The sequence below is a fragment of the Rhinatrema bivittatum genome, chromosome 2 (genome assembly GCF_901001135.1).
Source record: "Rhinatrema bivittatum chromosome 2, aRhiBiv1.1, whole genome shotgun sequence".
NCBI lineage: Eukaryota > Metazoa > Chordata > Amphibia > Gymnophiona > Rhinatrematidae > Rhinatrema > Rhinatrema bivittatum.
The window spans coordinates 435,254,770-435,268,071 of record NC_042616.1 but is presented as its reverse complement, the minus strand read 5'-3'; the positions used below and the strand labels follow the sequence as shown (position 1 = coordinate 435,268,071).

Below are 13,302 nucleotides of genomic sequence, written 5' to 3'. Positions count from 1 at the left end.
GATGGCCCGAGAGCGGGAGATTGGTCCCCACGCCCCCACTGGACCACCAGGTAATCGTAAAAAGTTTTGGGGGGGTTCGGGAAGGTAGGGGAAGGTAAGGGGTTAATTTTAAAGGGTCGGGCCTCACTAAAAAAAAAACAACGATGTGAATCGGAATCAATTCCGATTCACATCACCCACGATCAGATTTTTTCCCCCCTCTAGCCGAACCCAATCGTTAAGTCGACCGGGCACATGATTCTCATCTCTAGTAATTTATCCCTAATTACTTTTCTGTAGCAGCACCCTTTATAGCCCTCACCTGAAAGGATGTCAATACTAGAGACTGGCCTCCCAAAGCCATAGGAGCATTCCAGAAACTTAAGAGTACTTTCTTGAAAAAGGCCTTGCCTCCATCATCTGGATCCCATGCATCCATTCATCCTTGAGGTAGATGCTGCTATGCTGGGGGTAGCCGTAGTTTGAAGTCTACATGCGCATAAAGCAGTTCTGCACCTCTGTTCATTCTTCTCAAAGAATTTTCCTCTGTGGAGCACAATTACTGCATCACTGTCAGAGAACTATTAGCCATCAAACTGGCTGTTGATGAGTGGTACCACCTGCTTCAGGGAGCTCAACACCATGTTATGATTTATACGGATTATAAAAATCTCGAATATTTTCACCACGCTCAGCAGTTAAACGCAAGGCAAGTTCACTGGTCCCTATTCTTTGCCTGTTTTGACTTCGAACTATGGTGTCGCCTAGTTCTCAAAAGTCTACAAGCAATGCTCTCTCCCACTCCTTTCAAACCGAGGATATCCCAGAGCCTCCCTGGCATATTACTGATCCCGCTAAGATCCTACTGGCCACCTCTATGACAGACCCTCCAGTGAATATGGTTGTACCTTCTCATCTAAATGAAAAGATAATCAAATGGTCCTATTACACTCATGCCATAGGTCACCCTGGAAGGGCTCAAACCCTTGAACTGCATCAGAAATACTGTTGGTGGCCTCAAATGAAGCAAGATATCAAGGCTTATGTCGATTCATGCCTAACCTGTTACAGCTTGGACCCACCTCCTATAGATTTCATCATTGACCTCCTCATCTCAAATGGTGCCACCACGATCTGGATTGTCATAGATTGTTTCTCAAAGATGGCTCACTTCATGCGACCTCTTGGCCTTCATTCAGCTCCAGAACTAGCAAGACTCTTCACGCTCCATGTATTTCAAAACAGCTGCAAACATGGTGAAAAGAACTGTGGTTGCTCACAGAAGGTCAGCTCCTCAATTTAGGGTGGGTGAGAAAGTGTGGCTCAGCACACGCCATACTCGCCTAAGAGTACCTTTCATGTGCCTGGCTCCCAGCTACATTGGTCCCTTTTCAGTACTTCGGCAAGTAGGACCCATGACATATCAACTGAGATTTCCATCAATGTTAAAAATACATAACGTTTATCATGTATTGCTATTTAAGCAACTGATACTCACTTGGCCCGCTAGGGTAACACCGGAGTCACAGGAAGTAATCAGCGAAGGCAACTCCATTTACGAAAATAAGGAAGTCCTAGACTCATGCCGGAGAGGTAAAAAGATGGAATATCTTCCCTCTTGGAAGGGAAGTGTCCTGGAGGAGAACTCGTGGGAGCCAACCTCCAGCATTCTGGATTGTAGCTTATTGAGGAACTTCCACTTATGATACCCTGAAAAACCTCAAGTCTCAGGGAGGAGGCTTAAGAGGTGGACACTATTGTGTTTTATGGTTCATGGGTCCTCCCCACTAAACACTGCCTTACCTCTGGTCCTGGGCCACCGACCCTCAGACCTGATGCTGCCAGAAGACTTCAGCTGGCTGCGCAGTAGGCCACAGCGCTCCTCTGCTTCCGATGCGACACATGACAGGGATGCTGCCAGTACCTTCTCTAGCTTCCTCTAGGTATGTGCACGCCCCATGGCTACAAATTGAAAGAGCCTGCAGTGGGAAATCCCTCATATTGCCCACAGATGACCTCATAGCCCCGTTCCATAAAAGGCCTTTGTGTTCCATCTTTGCCTCGGCAATAGGTCTTCTACATCTTGTTGTGTAAGTTGCCTCAGAATTCCTCCTCGGTTCTGAGTACCTGGACTTTGTTGTCTTCAATTCCTGGTATTTGTCTCATCCTCAGTTTCAGTTGTCTTTGTCTTCAGGTCCTCTTCAGTTCTCATGGTCAGCCTTTCTGTGTTCCACGTCACCCTGCCTCTCCACATGATTGCTCCATGCCCTCCTGCCCTATCTATCTATCCTGCCTTCCCTTGGACAGATTTCCAGGTATTGACCTCAACCTGTTTCTTGGACTTCACTTGAACTCTTCCTGCCACTGACTTGCTGCCTGAGTACTGGTCATTCATGAATTCTGTCTGCCACTGACTTCAGATTGCCTTCTGACCATCTTTGATCATCACCTGCCTTGACCCATGCATGCCTTCAACCTTACCTGCTCATCCAAGCCTCTTTGATGAATCTTTTCTTCTTCAGAAGAGGCACCCACCTAAGAACTGTGGGACCTGGCACCTGAGGACTGAACCTAAGGGGAATGTGGGCTGGTATAGACAAAGTTTCAGCTGGGCCTCTGCCTCATCCGATTCTGCCAGCTGACAGTAGGGACCTGCAGGGCTCCACCCTGTGGATTGCACCAACTCCACTTCAGACCAAGGGACCATGCGTTCAACACATGGCAAGGGTCCTTGGATAGTGAAAAGGAGGTAAGACCCATAAAGTACACTCAGTCTTCTAGTGTTGGAATGGGGTGAAGCAAGCCCTCATTTTAGCTGTCACTAGAAATGTCAATGTGGTAATGCATCAGTGTTTTCTTGTACAAAATGACAAATTTAGTTTCTAATAATAAAAGCTTTATACACTTTAGTTTATTGGATATTAATTGGTAGGGATGTGCATTCATGGCTCCATTTGTTTGATTTGTTTCACACACACACAAATCTCATGATTGAATAGTAGGCACGTGAAATGGATGTGTGTGTGTATGTACTCATCAATAGATGTATGCACAATCACATACCATCCATTTTGTGTGCCTACTATCCATACATGAGATACATGTATACCGCCAAAATAAATGGCAGTATTAATTGGCAGATAATGCCCACATTTAACAACATAAAATATGCCATACTGGGTCAGACCAAGGGTCCTTCAAGCCCAGTATCCTGTTTCCAACAGTGGCCAATCCAAGTCACATATACCTGGCAAGTACCTAAACATTAAATAAATCTCAAGCTACTATTGCTTATAAATTAATAGTTTATAGATTTTTTCTCCAGGAGCTTATCCAAACCTTTTTTAAGCCCAGTTACACTAACTGCTGTAATCACATCCTCTAGCAATGAATTCCAGAGCGTAACTATGCATAGAGTGAAAAAGAATTTTCTTCGATTTAAGAACATAAGAAATTGCCATGCTGGGTCAGACCAAGGGTCCATCAAGCCCAGAATCCTACTTGCTAACTTCATAGAATGTCCCCTAGTCCTTCTATTATCTGAAAATAAATAACCGATTTACATTAATTTGTTCAAGTCCTTTCTTGATTTTGTAGACCTCTATCATATCCCCCCCCACCTCAGTCATCTCTTCTCTAAACTGAACAGCCCTAACTTCCTTAGCCTTTCCTCATTGAGCAGATGTTTCCTGCCCCTTATCATTTTGGTCGCCCTTCTCTGTTGCGATCCCGGGTCGGTCCCGGGATCGCCGCCTACCTGGTCGCGGCTCCGGCACCGCCCCGTGTTCCCCAGGCCTCCGGGGGTCCCCGCTGCCTCAGCCCCAACGTCGGGCAGCTTCCCCCGGGCCTGCAGGGCCCTCTGCAGCCTCGTGGCTGCCTCGCCGGAGCAGCCGGTGTCCTTCGGCGTCTGGCCCCGCCCCCTAGATGCGCGCGCGCGTCTGAGGCCAGGATTTAAAGGAGCCAGCGCGGGAAACCTCGGGGACGCCCCTTGATGACATCAGACGCTGCAGGGTACTTAAGCCCTGCAGCTGGACCAGAACAACACCTTGCAACGAGGTTCCCAGGTAATTCCTGCTTCCAGTTGCTGCGTTCTCGTGTCCTCTTGTTCTTCGTGCTTCCTGATCCCGGATCGGCTTACGACGTTCCCTGGCTCTCGACTCTGGACTGGCTTACGACGACTCTCTGGCTTCTGACCCCGGACCGGCTTACGTTGACTCTCTGGCTTCTGACCCCGGACCGGCTTACGTTGACTCTTCGGCTCTTGACCTCGGACTGGCTTTCGGTGATCCATTGGTTCCTGACTCTGGACTGGCGAGCGACAACTCTTCGGCACTTGGACTTCAACAGCCGCGGCCCTCGCGGGCCCTCCTAAGTCCCAGCGGCCGGGTCCCTACGGGCTCCTCCTGGGGGGACTCCGGCTTCCAGGGTGAATCTCCTAAGTCCCAGCGGCCGAACTCCTACGAGCTCCTCTCGGAGGAGGATCGGCTTCCAGGGCGAAGATCTTCCCACCATTGGACCAGCTCCGTCGTCTCCACGCTCCTCGCCAAAGCCCTTGGTCGCATAGGGCTTCCAGAGTTCATCCTTCGGCCAGTCCCGAACCCGTCTTTGCCGCCTCCCGGTCGGGGCCATTGCTGCCACCACCTACAGCAACTGCTCCTCTGGTTCCGACCGGCCCAAGGGTCCACGACTCCAACATTCTCTGCACTTTCTCCAGTGCAACTATATCTTTTTTGACATGCGGTGTCCAGAATTGCACACAGTATTCAAGGTGCGGTCTCCATGGAGTGATACATAGGCATTATGACATCCATCATTTTATTTGCCATGCCCTTCCTAATAATTCATAATATTGTTTGCTTTTTTGATTGCCACAACACACCGAGCTGATGATTTCAATGTATTATCCATTATGAGATCTAGATCTCTTTCCTGGGTGGTAACTCCTAAGAAAGAACCTAACATTGTCTTATTACAGCAAGGGTAATTTTCCCCTATATGCATCATTTTGCATATGTCCACGTTAAATTTCATCTGCCATTTGGAAGCCCAGTCTTCCAGTCTCGCAAGGTCCTCCTGCAATTTATCACAATCTGTTTGCATACTTTTGTGTCATCCGCAAATTTGATCACTTCACTCATTGTACACCTTTCCAAATCATTTATAAATATATTAAAAAGCATTGGTCCAAGTACAGATCCCTGAGGCACTCCACTGTTTACCTTTTTCTACTGTGAAAACTGACCATTTAATCCTACTCTCTGTTTTCTGTCTTTTAACCAGCTTGCAATCCACAAAAGGACATCACCTCCTATCCCATGACTTTTTAGTTTAGGAAACAGGTGCATGCAATACATTTTGAGTGTGGAATGATAAAGGGCTCAAGTGATATTCTTAATACAGATAATATTTTGCATAATGTAGAGGTAGGCAGTTCTGGTCTTCGAGTGCCACAAACAGGTCTGGTTTTCAAGATATCCACAATGAATACGCATTGTGCATATTTTCTTACAATAGAGATACTGCATGCAAATAAACATTATACATATTAACTGTCAATATCCTGAAAACTAGACCTGTTTGTGGCACTCCAGATCAGTGTTGCCTATCCCTGGCATAGGCTGATAGCCCAGACAGTTAAGGGCTGACAGCACAGTCTGGCAACGAGCAGCAAGTTTCCTATTTGTCTTATTGGAGAGACTTAACGTACAGTTCCTTCAAAAACTGTTTATTAACTATACCAATATTTATAGTGCACTTAAATAACATTCTTAATTGGTGGTGTTTGGAATTTGGAACAATGAAGTTTACTTAAGGCAGTGTTAGATCAAAAAGTGTTGCAGCTGACCTTGAAACAGAGTCTGCTCAATTCAGGGCGGGTGCTGGATTGAGAGTCACTGATTGACTCTAAGGATCATGGCTCAAATTACTGATAGCCTAGTATATGGCCCTACCACTGAGGATCTGAGTTGGTCCTCAAGGATTTCACAAAGTATGATGGGATGCCAGGAAGGCATTACCAAGTATTTAGATGCAGAGCTGGTGCTTCTATTCAGTAAATTAGGCAGTTGCATAGAGTACCATAGGTTTTGGGGTGGCAAAATCCTGCCAACAAGAAGCCCAGAGAGTGCTGAGCCTGTGATAATACACCAAAGATTGGAGTACTGTTCTGGAGCCACTGCTGCTGGTAGGAGGGAATACTGTGCTAGAGGTAAGTCGGGGGAGAGGTGCATCACCAAAGGTTCATCTAGGGTGCAAAATAATCTTGCACTGGCCCTATTTAGATGGCTCGGAAGCCAAGTGATAGTGTGGGATCCCAATGGAACTTGCAAGCTCTTAATTCTGTGTATTCTGATGTTATATGATGCTACATCTCTGAGTTAATCCTGTAAGAAGAAGCTCAGTCGCAATTATTTACTGTGTTTGTTCATGGACAGAAATTATTATGGAAACTGACCTGAACTGGGCATGTCAACTGGATATAAGCTTTGCCCCAGCAGTGAGTGTTTGCAGCTGTGATGGAAGTTACCTATTTGTTTAAGCCTGCACTAAGTTGTAAGTCAGGGAACATTCATGTTGGTATTGCCATTCCTTCCAATCTGACAGATGATTAAACTAGATGTAGACATCCATCTGTTTGTCTGCATACACGGTGCGCTCAGCACAATGAACAGTTTAACTATAAGTATTGTGCATATTTTATATGCAAAAACTCTACTGTATTTAAGTTTGTGCCCTTGCATGGAAATTCCATGCTATTGATGGCATTAAGTATATTTCCCCAATGCAGAGAGGCATTCTGGCTTTCGTCCTGTTTTATTAGCATTGGAAACTTAACTCCTAGTCTGAGGTGGAGGAAAGTTTCCAGGGCTGATGTTAGTCTAAGGTAGAAGCTGCAGTTCCAGTTCCAGGGCCTCTACTTGGGATTTTATAATAGAAAATATGCTATGCTCACTAAAAGCATGTTTTCCATGCACAAAATCTGATTTATGCACAGAAAAAATGCTTTCTGCAAAGAGAGAGTAGAGGAACCTAAGGTGTTGCAACATAGAGACAAGGATATAACAATAGAGGATATAAATGTCCAAAGGCAATCAAGTTGGTTATGGCAGCATTGGGAATCCACTTTACAGAAAAAAATGCACTGGATACAAAATGAAATGTAAAAAAATTAATTATTGTGGGTGAGAACTAACATTCTTCATAAGTAAGTTTTTTTTAATTATTGGTATGAATTAATGATATGAAAATAAATGTATTTGAAAGAATGCTTGGGTTAGAATCAATTGAACTGAACAAATTACTTTTGAAATAAGAATAACTAAGAAAGACCATGAATTTCTGAATAATTTCCTAAGTTGATGCTTTCTCCATTACATTGGATATTGCATATGCATGATAATTTTTTTGGTATGCATGAGTTTGGAAATCTAAGAAGAATGTTGATTTTGCTGCTACAGACTAACAAGGCTACCCTCTGGAACTTAAGAGAATGTAGTGCATTGTTGGTCATGCACGCTAAGGAATCAAATACAACATAAAATCATTTTGGGCAATGTAGAGACTGTTCCTGTTTGTGAGGATGGTTTACATTTGCTATAAAATCCTATTAACTCTAAGGAATACAAATAAGGTCAATGTTCTATGATATACAGGGGCTGGTGTCTTGGTTTATTGCTTCTTACATCAGGGCATAACATTTCTAATGATTCTCTCTACAAAATATAACACTGTGCAAGATATAATTTTGTAAAAAAAAGTGGTATTCTAACTTTAGAATTGTTCTTTTTTCTCTAACTGCTCACAAAGCTAGCTTAATCAGATTTGAGCACTCCTCTCATTCAGAATTCACTCTCTGCAGTAGAATTCATTGTTAAACAGGTCATAAGAAATTTTAAAAAAGGAATTGCAACACTAGTCAGTTATTTTACTATTTTGAATGACTAGTAAAGCATTACATTTTTTGTAAAAGTAGCTATAATTGAATTACATATTAACAACGATGTGCTTTGACAGAGAAAAATCTTAAGTTCACCCCTATTTTTAGGAGGAATAACATATTTGTTTGTTCTCTACATTGGATCAGTCATAAAATATTATTTTTAGAGAATGCATTGTAATTTCTATCAAAAGGTCTCAATGACTTATATGCTCCACTTATACTATGATCCTTACTTTAATTTTTTTTCCTCATTCTGTGTCTAGGTAAGTAATTTTGAAGATTAGGCCATACATTTTGGTTTTCTTTTAGAGCTTTTGATGCCCTTCTGAAACTCCCACTGAATCCTCTTTTTCAGCAGTGAATTGTTATAGGATTATGGATCGATTGTATGGCTTTTCAGAAAATTCTCAAAGTCACGTCAAGTCTTGGAAAAGTTGCAAAGTAATTGACTTCATCATCACAGATAATACGTACTACCATCACTATGGCTTTGGCAGGAAAAATGGGCACCCATGTAAAGTCGGAGGAGTGCATGCAAGGGGTGAGAAATCATGGAACTGGAGGATGAAGAGTAATACGAGCTAGTATATGAATGCAACTGTAAGCAGTAATTAAAGGATCTAGCCACACAAACATACTAGGATAAAATAAAAACAGCCACCTTAACAGGTATTCACTATATTTCACAATTTAAAGAGTAATGGTGTAAGAAGAAAAAAATTATCATTTGTTTTTTCATTTTGCAAAAGTATAACATCTTGACAAATATTGCAATTGATGTTCATTAATATCCTTTTTTAAATTTGGGCTTTAGAACTGCAATAGAATAATACAATTATGTAAACTTCTATGACATGTGGGAAGAAATGTAATTTAGTAAATAAGGTAAAACAAAAAAAGTTTGGCATATATCTTTTAACACAAAATAAAAAAGTTTTGCACAGTCCTATGGTAGCAACTGAATGCAATTCAAATTGCATTTCCAATAGCATTAGAAGTCAGTGCTATTGCTCTTGACACAGAGCTATTGTCCCTTCTCTATGTCTGTTTTACCTATTCAATCCTCTAACATCATCATAGCAGAGTCCAAATGATAAAAGTTTCAATAGGCACTTTAGTGGAATTAAGAAAAATCTACCACTCTTTCCACCAGGATGCCAGAAAGTCATCTTCATTCCAGGTTGTCATGTCAGTGAATTTTAGCTAACAGGCCTGAGCTTGCCTCTGTAATTCCCAAATAACAGAAAAAAGACAAAATATATATGGCAGGATTTATCCTCCCTATGCGAAACAAATCCAAACTGACGATATGATAAATATTGTAACTTGCTGGAAATAGCAGCTGTCCTATGTAATCAAAGGTATCTTGTCATATAAAGCTTTGTGTTTGTGAGTTTGCCATTGTTGTCTTAAGTGACTTTATCAGGGGCATAGCTTTCTTCTTCCCCAAACATTTCTGCTAATATTTTAAAGCGCGGCCCCCAGTCACTTAGGTAGTCATAATCCTGTTCTGCTTCTGTAGCCAGTGATTCTATAGAACTAAGGGACTCAGCTACAGAGCCAGTTCCTTCATAGGCATATGTCGCCAACGAGTCATAAGGTGGTGCACTCGGATCCCCATCATTTTCTTGTAGCCTTTGATTAATGAAGATTTTTATGTCTGTGTTATCTTCCACCAGGCGCCTCTGACGAGGCAGACAAAGAGGCTCCGGTATTATGTCCCTTCGTATTTTGTTCTCTTCAATCACTTTTGGATTTCTCAGGGCACCAATATCGAATGCTTGTGTGTCCTCCTCCCCGCCTCCTTCATCATCGTAATGGATGACATTGTCTCTTATGTCTTCTTTTGAGGTCATCAGAGTGTCTTTTTTCTTCTGTCTCCTCAATGCTAAATATAGCACAACAATGACTGGAAAAGGAAAAGAGAATCATAATTAATAATGCATAAGAAAATGGACTTGAAATAAGAGATAATAGAGCATCAAGCCTGAGGAGAGGATTTGCAATGACTGAAATCAATGACAGATCATTGTGCACAATAATACCATATTACCTTCTCCTACTGTCAGATGTATGGTTATGAGCTACTATTACTGAGAAATGCAATAGAAATGCTAAACAGGGCAGGAAATAAATATGAAATGGGTAGGGAAAATGCTGGATAAAATATTAATAAACATAAAAAGACCAACGTTGTTTTTTAGGTCAAAATGTTACTTAGAAATATTTTGAGGCCATTAAAGCACTAGAAATGCAAAACACAATAAATATAATTTTGGACTAAAACTTCTTGCATATGGTCAATTTGACCACAGAACATATGTGCTAATTAGGCAATAAAGCATAATAGAGTATAGATTATCAACATGGATTAAGTGCATACAGTTTATGGTTCTTCTTGCAATGAAAACATGACATACAAATATTTTAGAACATTCATTTCGTAAAAATGCGAACATTTGGAGAAGATTGTTCCAAGAGGAAAAAATAATGTATGATGAAATATTTTTTATTTGTTTAAAATTTGTTGGAGTGGAGGGACCAGAGGACTTTGATTCATCTTCCATGATGTGAGCTTCCACTTCAGATGGAATCAATGCCATCCTTGCTGAGTGTCACTAATGGTGGAGGGAGATAAGATATCCAAACCAAGATATCATGAGAACTCAATATTTATATTTTTATAATTATATGTTTGTAATAATGAGAGTAAAAAAAATATTAAATTTCACTTAATTTTGTGACATTGAAATTTTTAATATGTCCAGAAAATTGTATAATAATAGTAATATAAAAAAAATTCACTCACAAGAACTATGTTCCATTAATGTCTTGATTATGTTACTAATGTACAAAAGCAAAGATATATCCAACTGGGACAATCTTATTACACTGTGGTGTCTCATGAAGTCAATTATTATGCCATGTGGATGTCATCACAATTGTGTATATTTTAAGAGGAGTGCGCGCGGCCTATATGTGCGCACGCTACCCAGCACGCGGATTTTATAACATGCGCACGCATGCATGTTATAAAATGCATTCCCTCCGTTCCCTCCCAGACTGCTCCAAAATCGGAGCGTCCTGAAAGGGAACTTCCCTTCCCCCTAGCCTGACCTTCCCACCCTTTCCCCTAACCTCCCCCCCCCCCAGCCTTACTCTAACCCCCCCGATCTTTATTTTACCTTTTACCATTTGCTGGCATATGATCTCTGACAGTGGCAAATGGCCGCTGTGCCAGGAACCATTGACCACGCCCCTTTTTTCAAGCCTCAGAACTTAGATGCGTCCCGGGGCTTTACGTGTGCTGCCATGCCTTTTGAAAACAAGCCCGGCGCATGTAACCCCCCTCGTGCGTAAATCCTCCTGGATTTACTCACGTAGGTCTTGGAAAATCTGCCCCAATATGTGTGCAATCATAAATGGATATTATTGTAAAAATGATTTCAAATTTTATTTATTTATTTTGATTTATATTCCAGTTTTCACACTTATTTTTCAGCACTTCGAAGTGGATTACCTGTTCTTCTTTATTTGCACTTGATTTTGTGAATTTTAATTTTTTTTTTATAATTTTCTTTATTTTTCTAATAGGCATTGAAAAGTGAGGTTGGAAATAATCTCCCAGCTCTAGGAGGCTGGGGGTCTAAGGCATAGGCTTTGTTAATGATGTATCATGGGGCAAGTGAACATGTGTTTATTTGTGTGAGAGCATGCCCTAAACTGTATGGACAGAAGGTGAAAGTTTTAGTATAAGTTTGTATTAATCCTTATGGTGTGACACAAACAAAATGTGGAATGTGAGGTTGGACCGTTACATATTCAGTCTGCAGTGAGTATAACTAATTTAATTATGAATTTTATCGAGGAATTTAATTTACAAATTATTTGAGGACTCTGTGGTACTTGCCAAAGCTTCTCAGAAGGGTGTAAATATTTTAGTTTTTCTGGAGATTTTAAGGAAAGAGAGAGCTGGCTGTTTGGTTAAATTCTTCTCTAGAATTTGAGATTACAAATTGGAGAATGCCAGGTGTGGAGGGATTGGCTGTAAAGTTACCAGTAGGGCTCTGTGTTTGGTAATTATTTATAAAGCACCATCAGCAAAAAAATTCTACTTTGAGTGGAATGGGTGAATTTGTGTCACTTTTGACATCAAGGTTCAACATTTTGTTATGGAGTCCATCAAACTATGGTGAGAGAACATTGTCAAAATCTCATCTTTGTGCGACTTTCCTCACTCCAAATGACATCAAATCTTCACTAAGGTGTACTGTGCTGTTTGTACGTCTCACTATGCATGTAAAACTGGCCCCAAGTCCCTAAACCTCCACCAAAACCTCACCTCGAGTTATTAGCTGGCCCTCCTATAGTGATATAAACAATTGAATACTGTGAGTCCCTTATAAAGAGTCTCTCTCTCCCCATTTCAGATACTTTATACAGTTTAACACCAGGGAAAAAGGGTGTAATAATCCCATAACTATTATGGTGTTAACACCAGAGTGCATTTTGATGAATGGCCCTGTTAGTTTGGATCCATCTATTTTATAGCATTACTATCTAGTATACAACTTGCCTTTTTTGGGGGGAAAGGTAATTGGGAAACTGGTTTACAGACATCTACTATCTTATTTTGAGGAAACTGATAGAATTCATCCTTGCCACTCTGGGTTTAAACAAGGACATGGAATGGAATCTGTCTTGCTGTTCACTGTTGTTAACAAGGTTCAGATAGTTGCAGATGGCAGTAAGGATATGTTTTTTTATTTTGTTTGTTTGGGTTTTTTTTTTAGCTATTTGCAGCATTCAACATGGTGGAACATTGCTTGTTATTATATCATTTGAAAGTAGTGGGAGTTTTGAGGATGGCATAGCAATGGATTGGTTCCTTTCTTACAGAGTGAACACAATCAGTGTTATGGGGGTGGGGAGGGTGATCAATTTGACCCAGCTTTTCTTATATGTGGTGTGCCTAAAGGCTCAGTTTTATCTCTTATTTTTGGTTTAATGTTTACTTGAGCCCTATTATTCCTATTGTGGAAAAATATAAGTTCCAGTGTTACCTTTTTAGGGATGATATACACAGGGCCAGCGTGTCCATTAGGGGAACTTCGGCGGTTGCCTAGGGCGCCGAGCCATAGGGGGCGCCGAAGAGCAGCCACGTGGTGCCGCAAGCGGGGCCTATCCCGCTCGCAGCAAAGAGAAATAGAGACTGTGTGCTTCTCAGGGCCGTGAGCAGCGCCCTGAGAAGCACACAGTGTTGCGCACCCCCCCCCCCCCCCCACACACCTCTTTCGGCGCCGACTGTGGGAAGCACACAGTCTCTATTTCTCTTTGCCGCGAGCGGGATAGGCCCCGCTTGCGGCACCACGTGGCTGCTCTTC

General features: G+C 41.8%; 1 protein-coding gene across 4 annotated transcripts in view; it reads right to left on the bottom strand.

The window, feature by feature from the left end:
* Nucleotides 1-7,674: 7,674 nt before the first annotated feature.
* The window catches only part of CDH12 (cadherin 12), a 2,479,035-nt gene continuing 2,473,407 nt past the window's right edge, over nucleotides 7,675-13,302 (bottom strand). For all 4 annotated transcript variants that reach the window (XM_029590315.1, XM_029590316.1, XM_029590317.1 and 1 more), the window contains one exon: nucleotides 7,675-9,827. In XM_029590315.1, coding sequence (XP_029446175.1) covers nucleotides 9,328-9,827 — 500 coding nt within the window. In that variant the 3' untranslated portion in view covers nucleotides 7,675-9,327. The remainder of the gene's footprint in view (nucleotides 9,828-13,302) is intronic.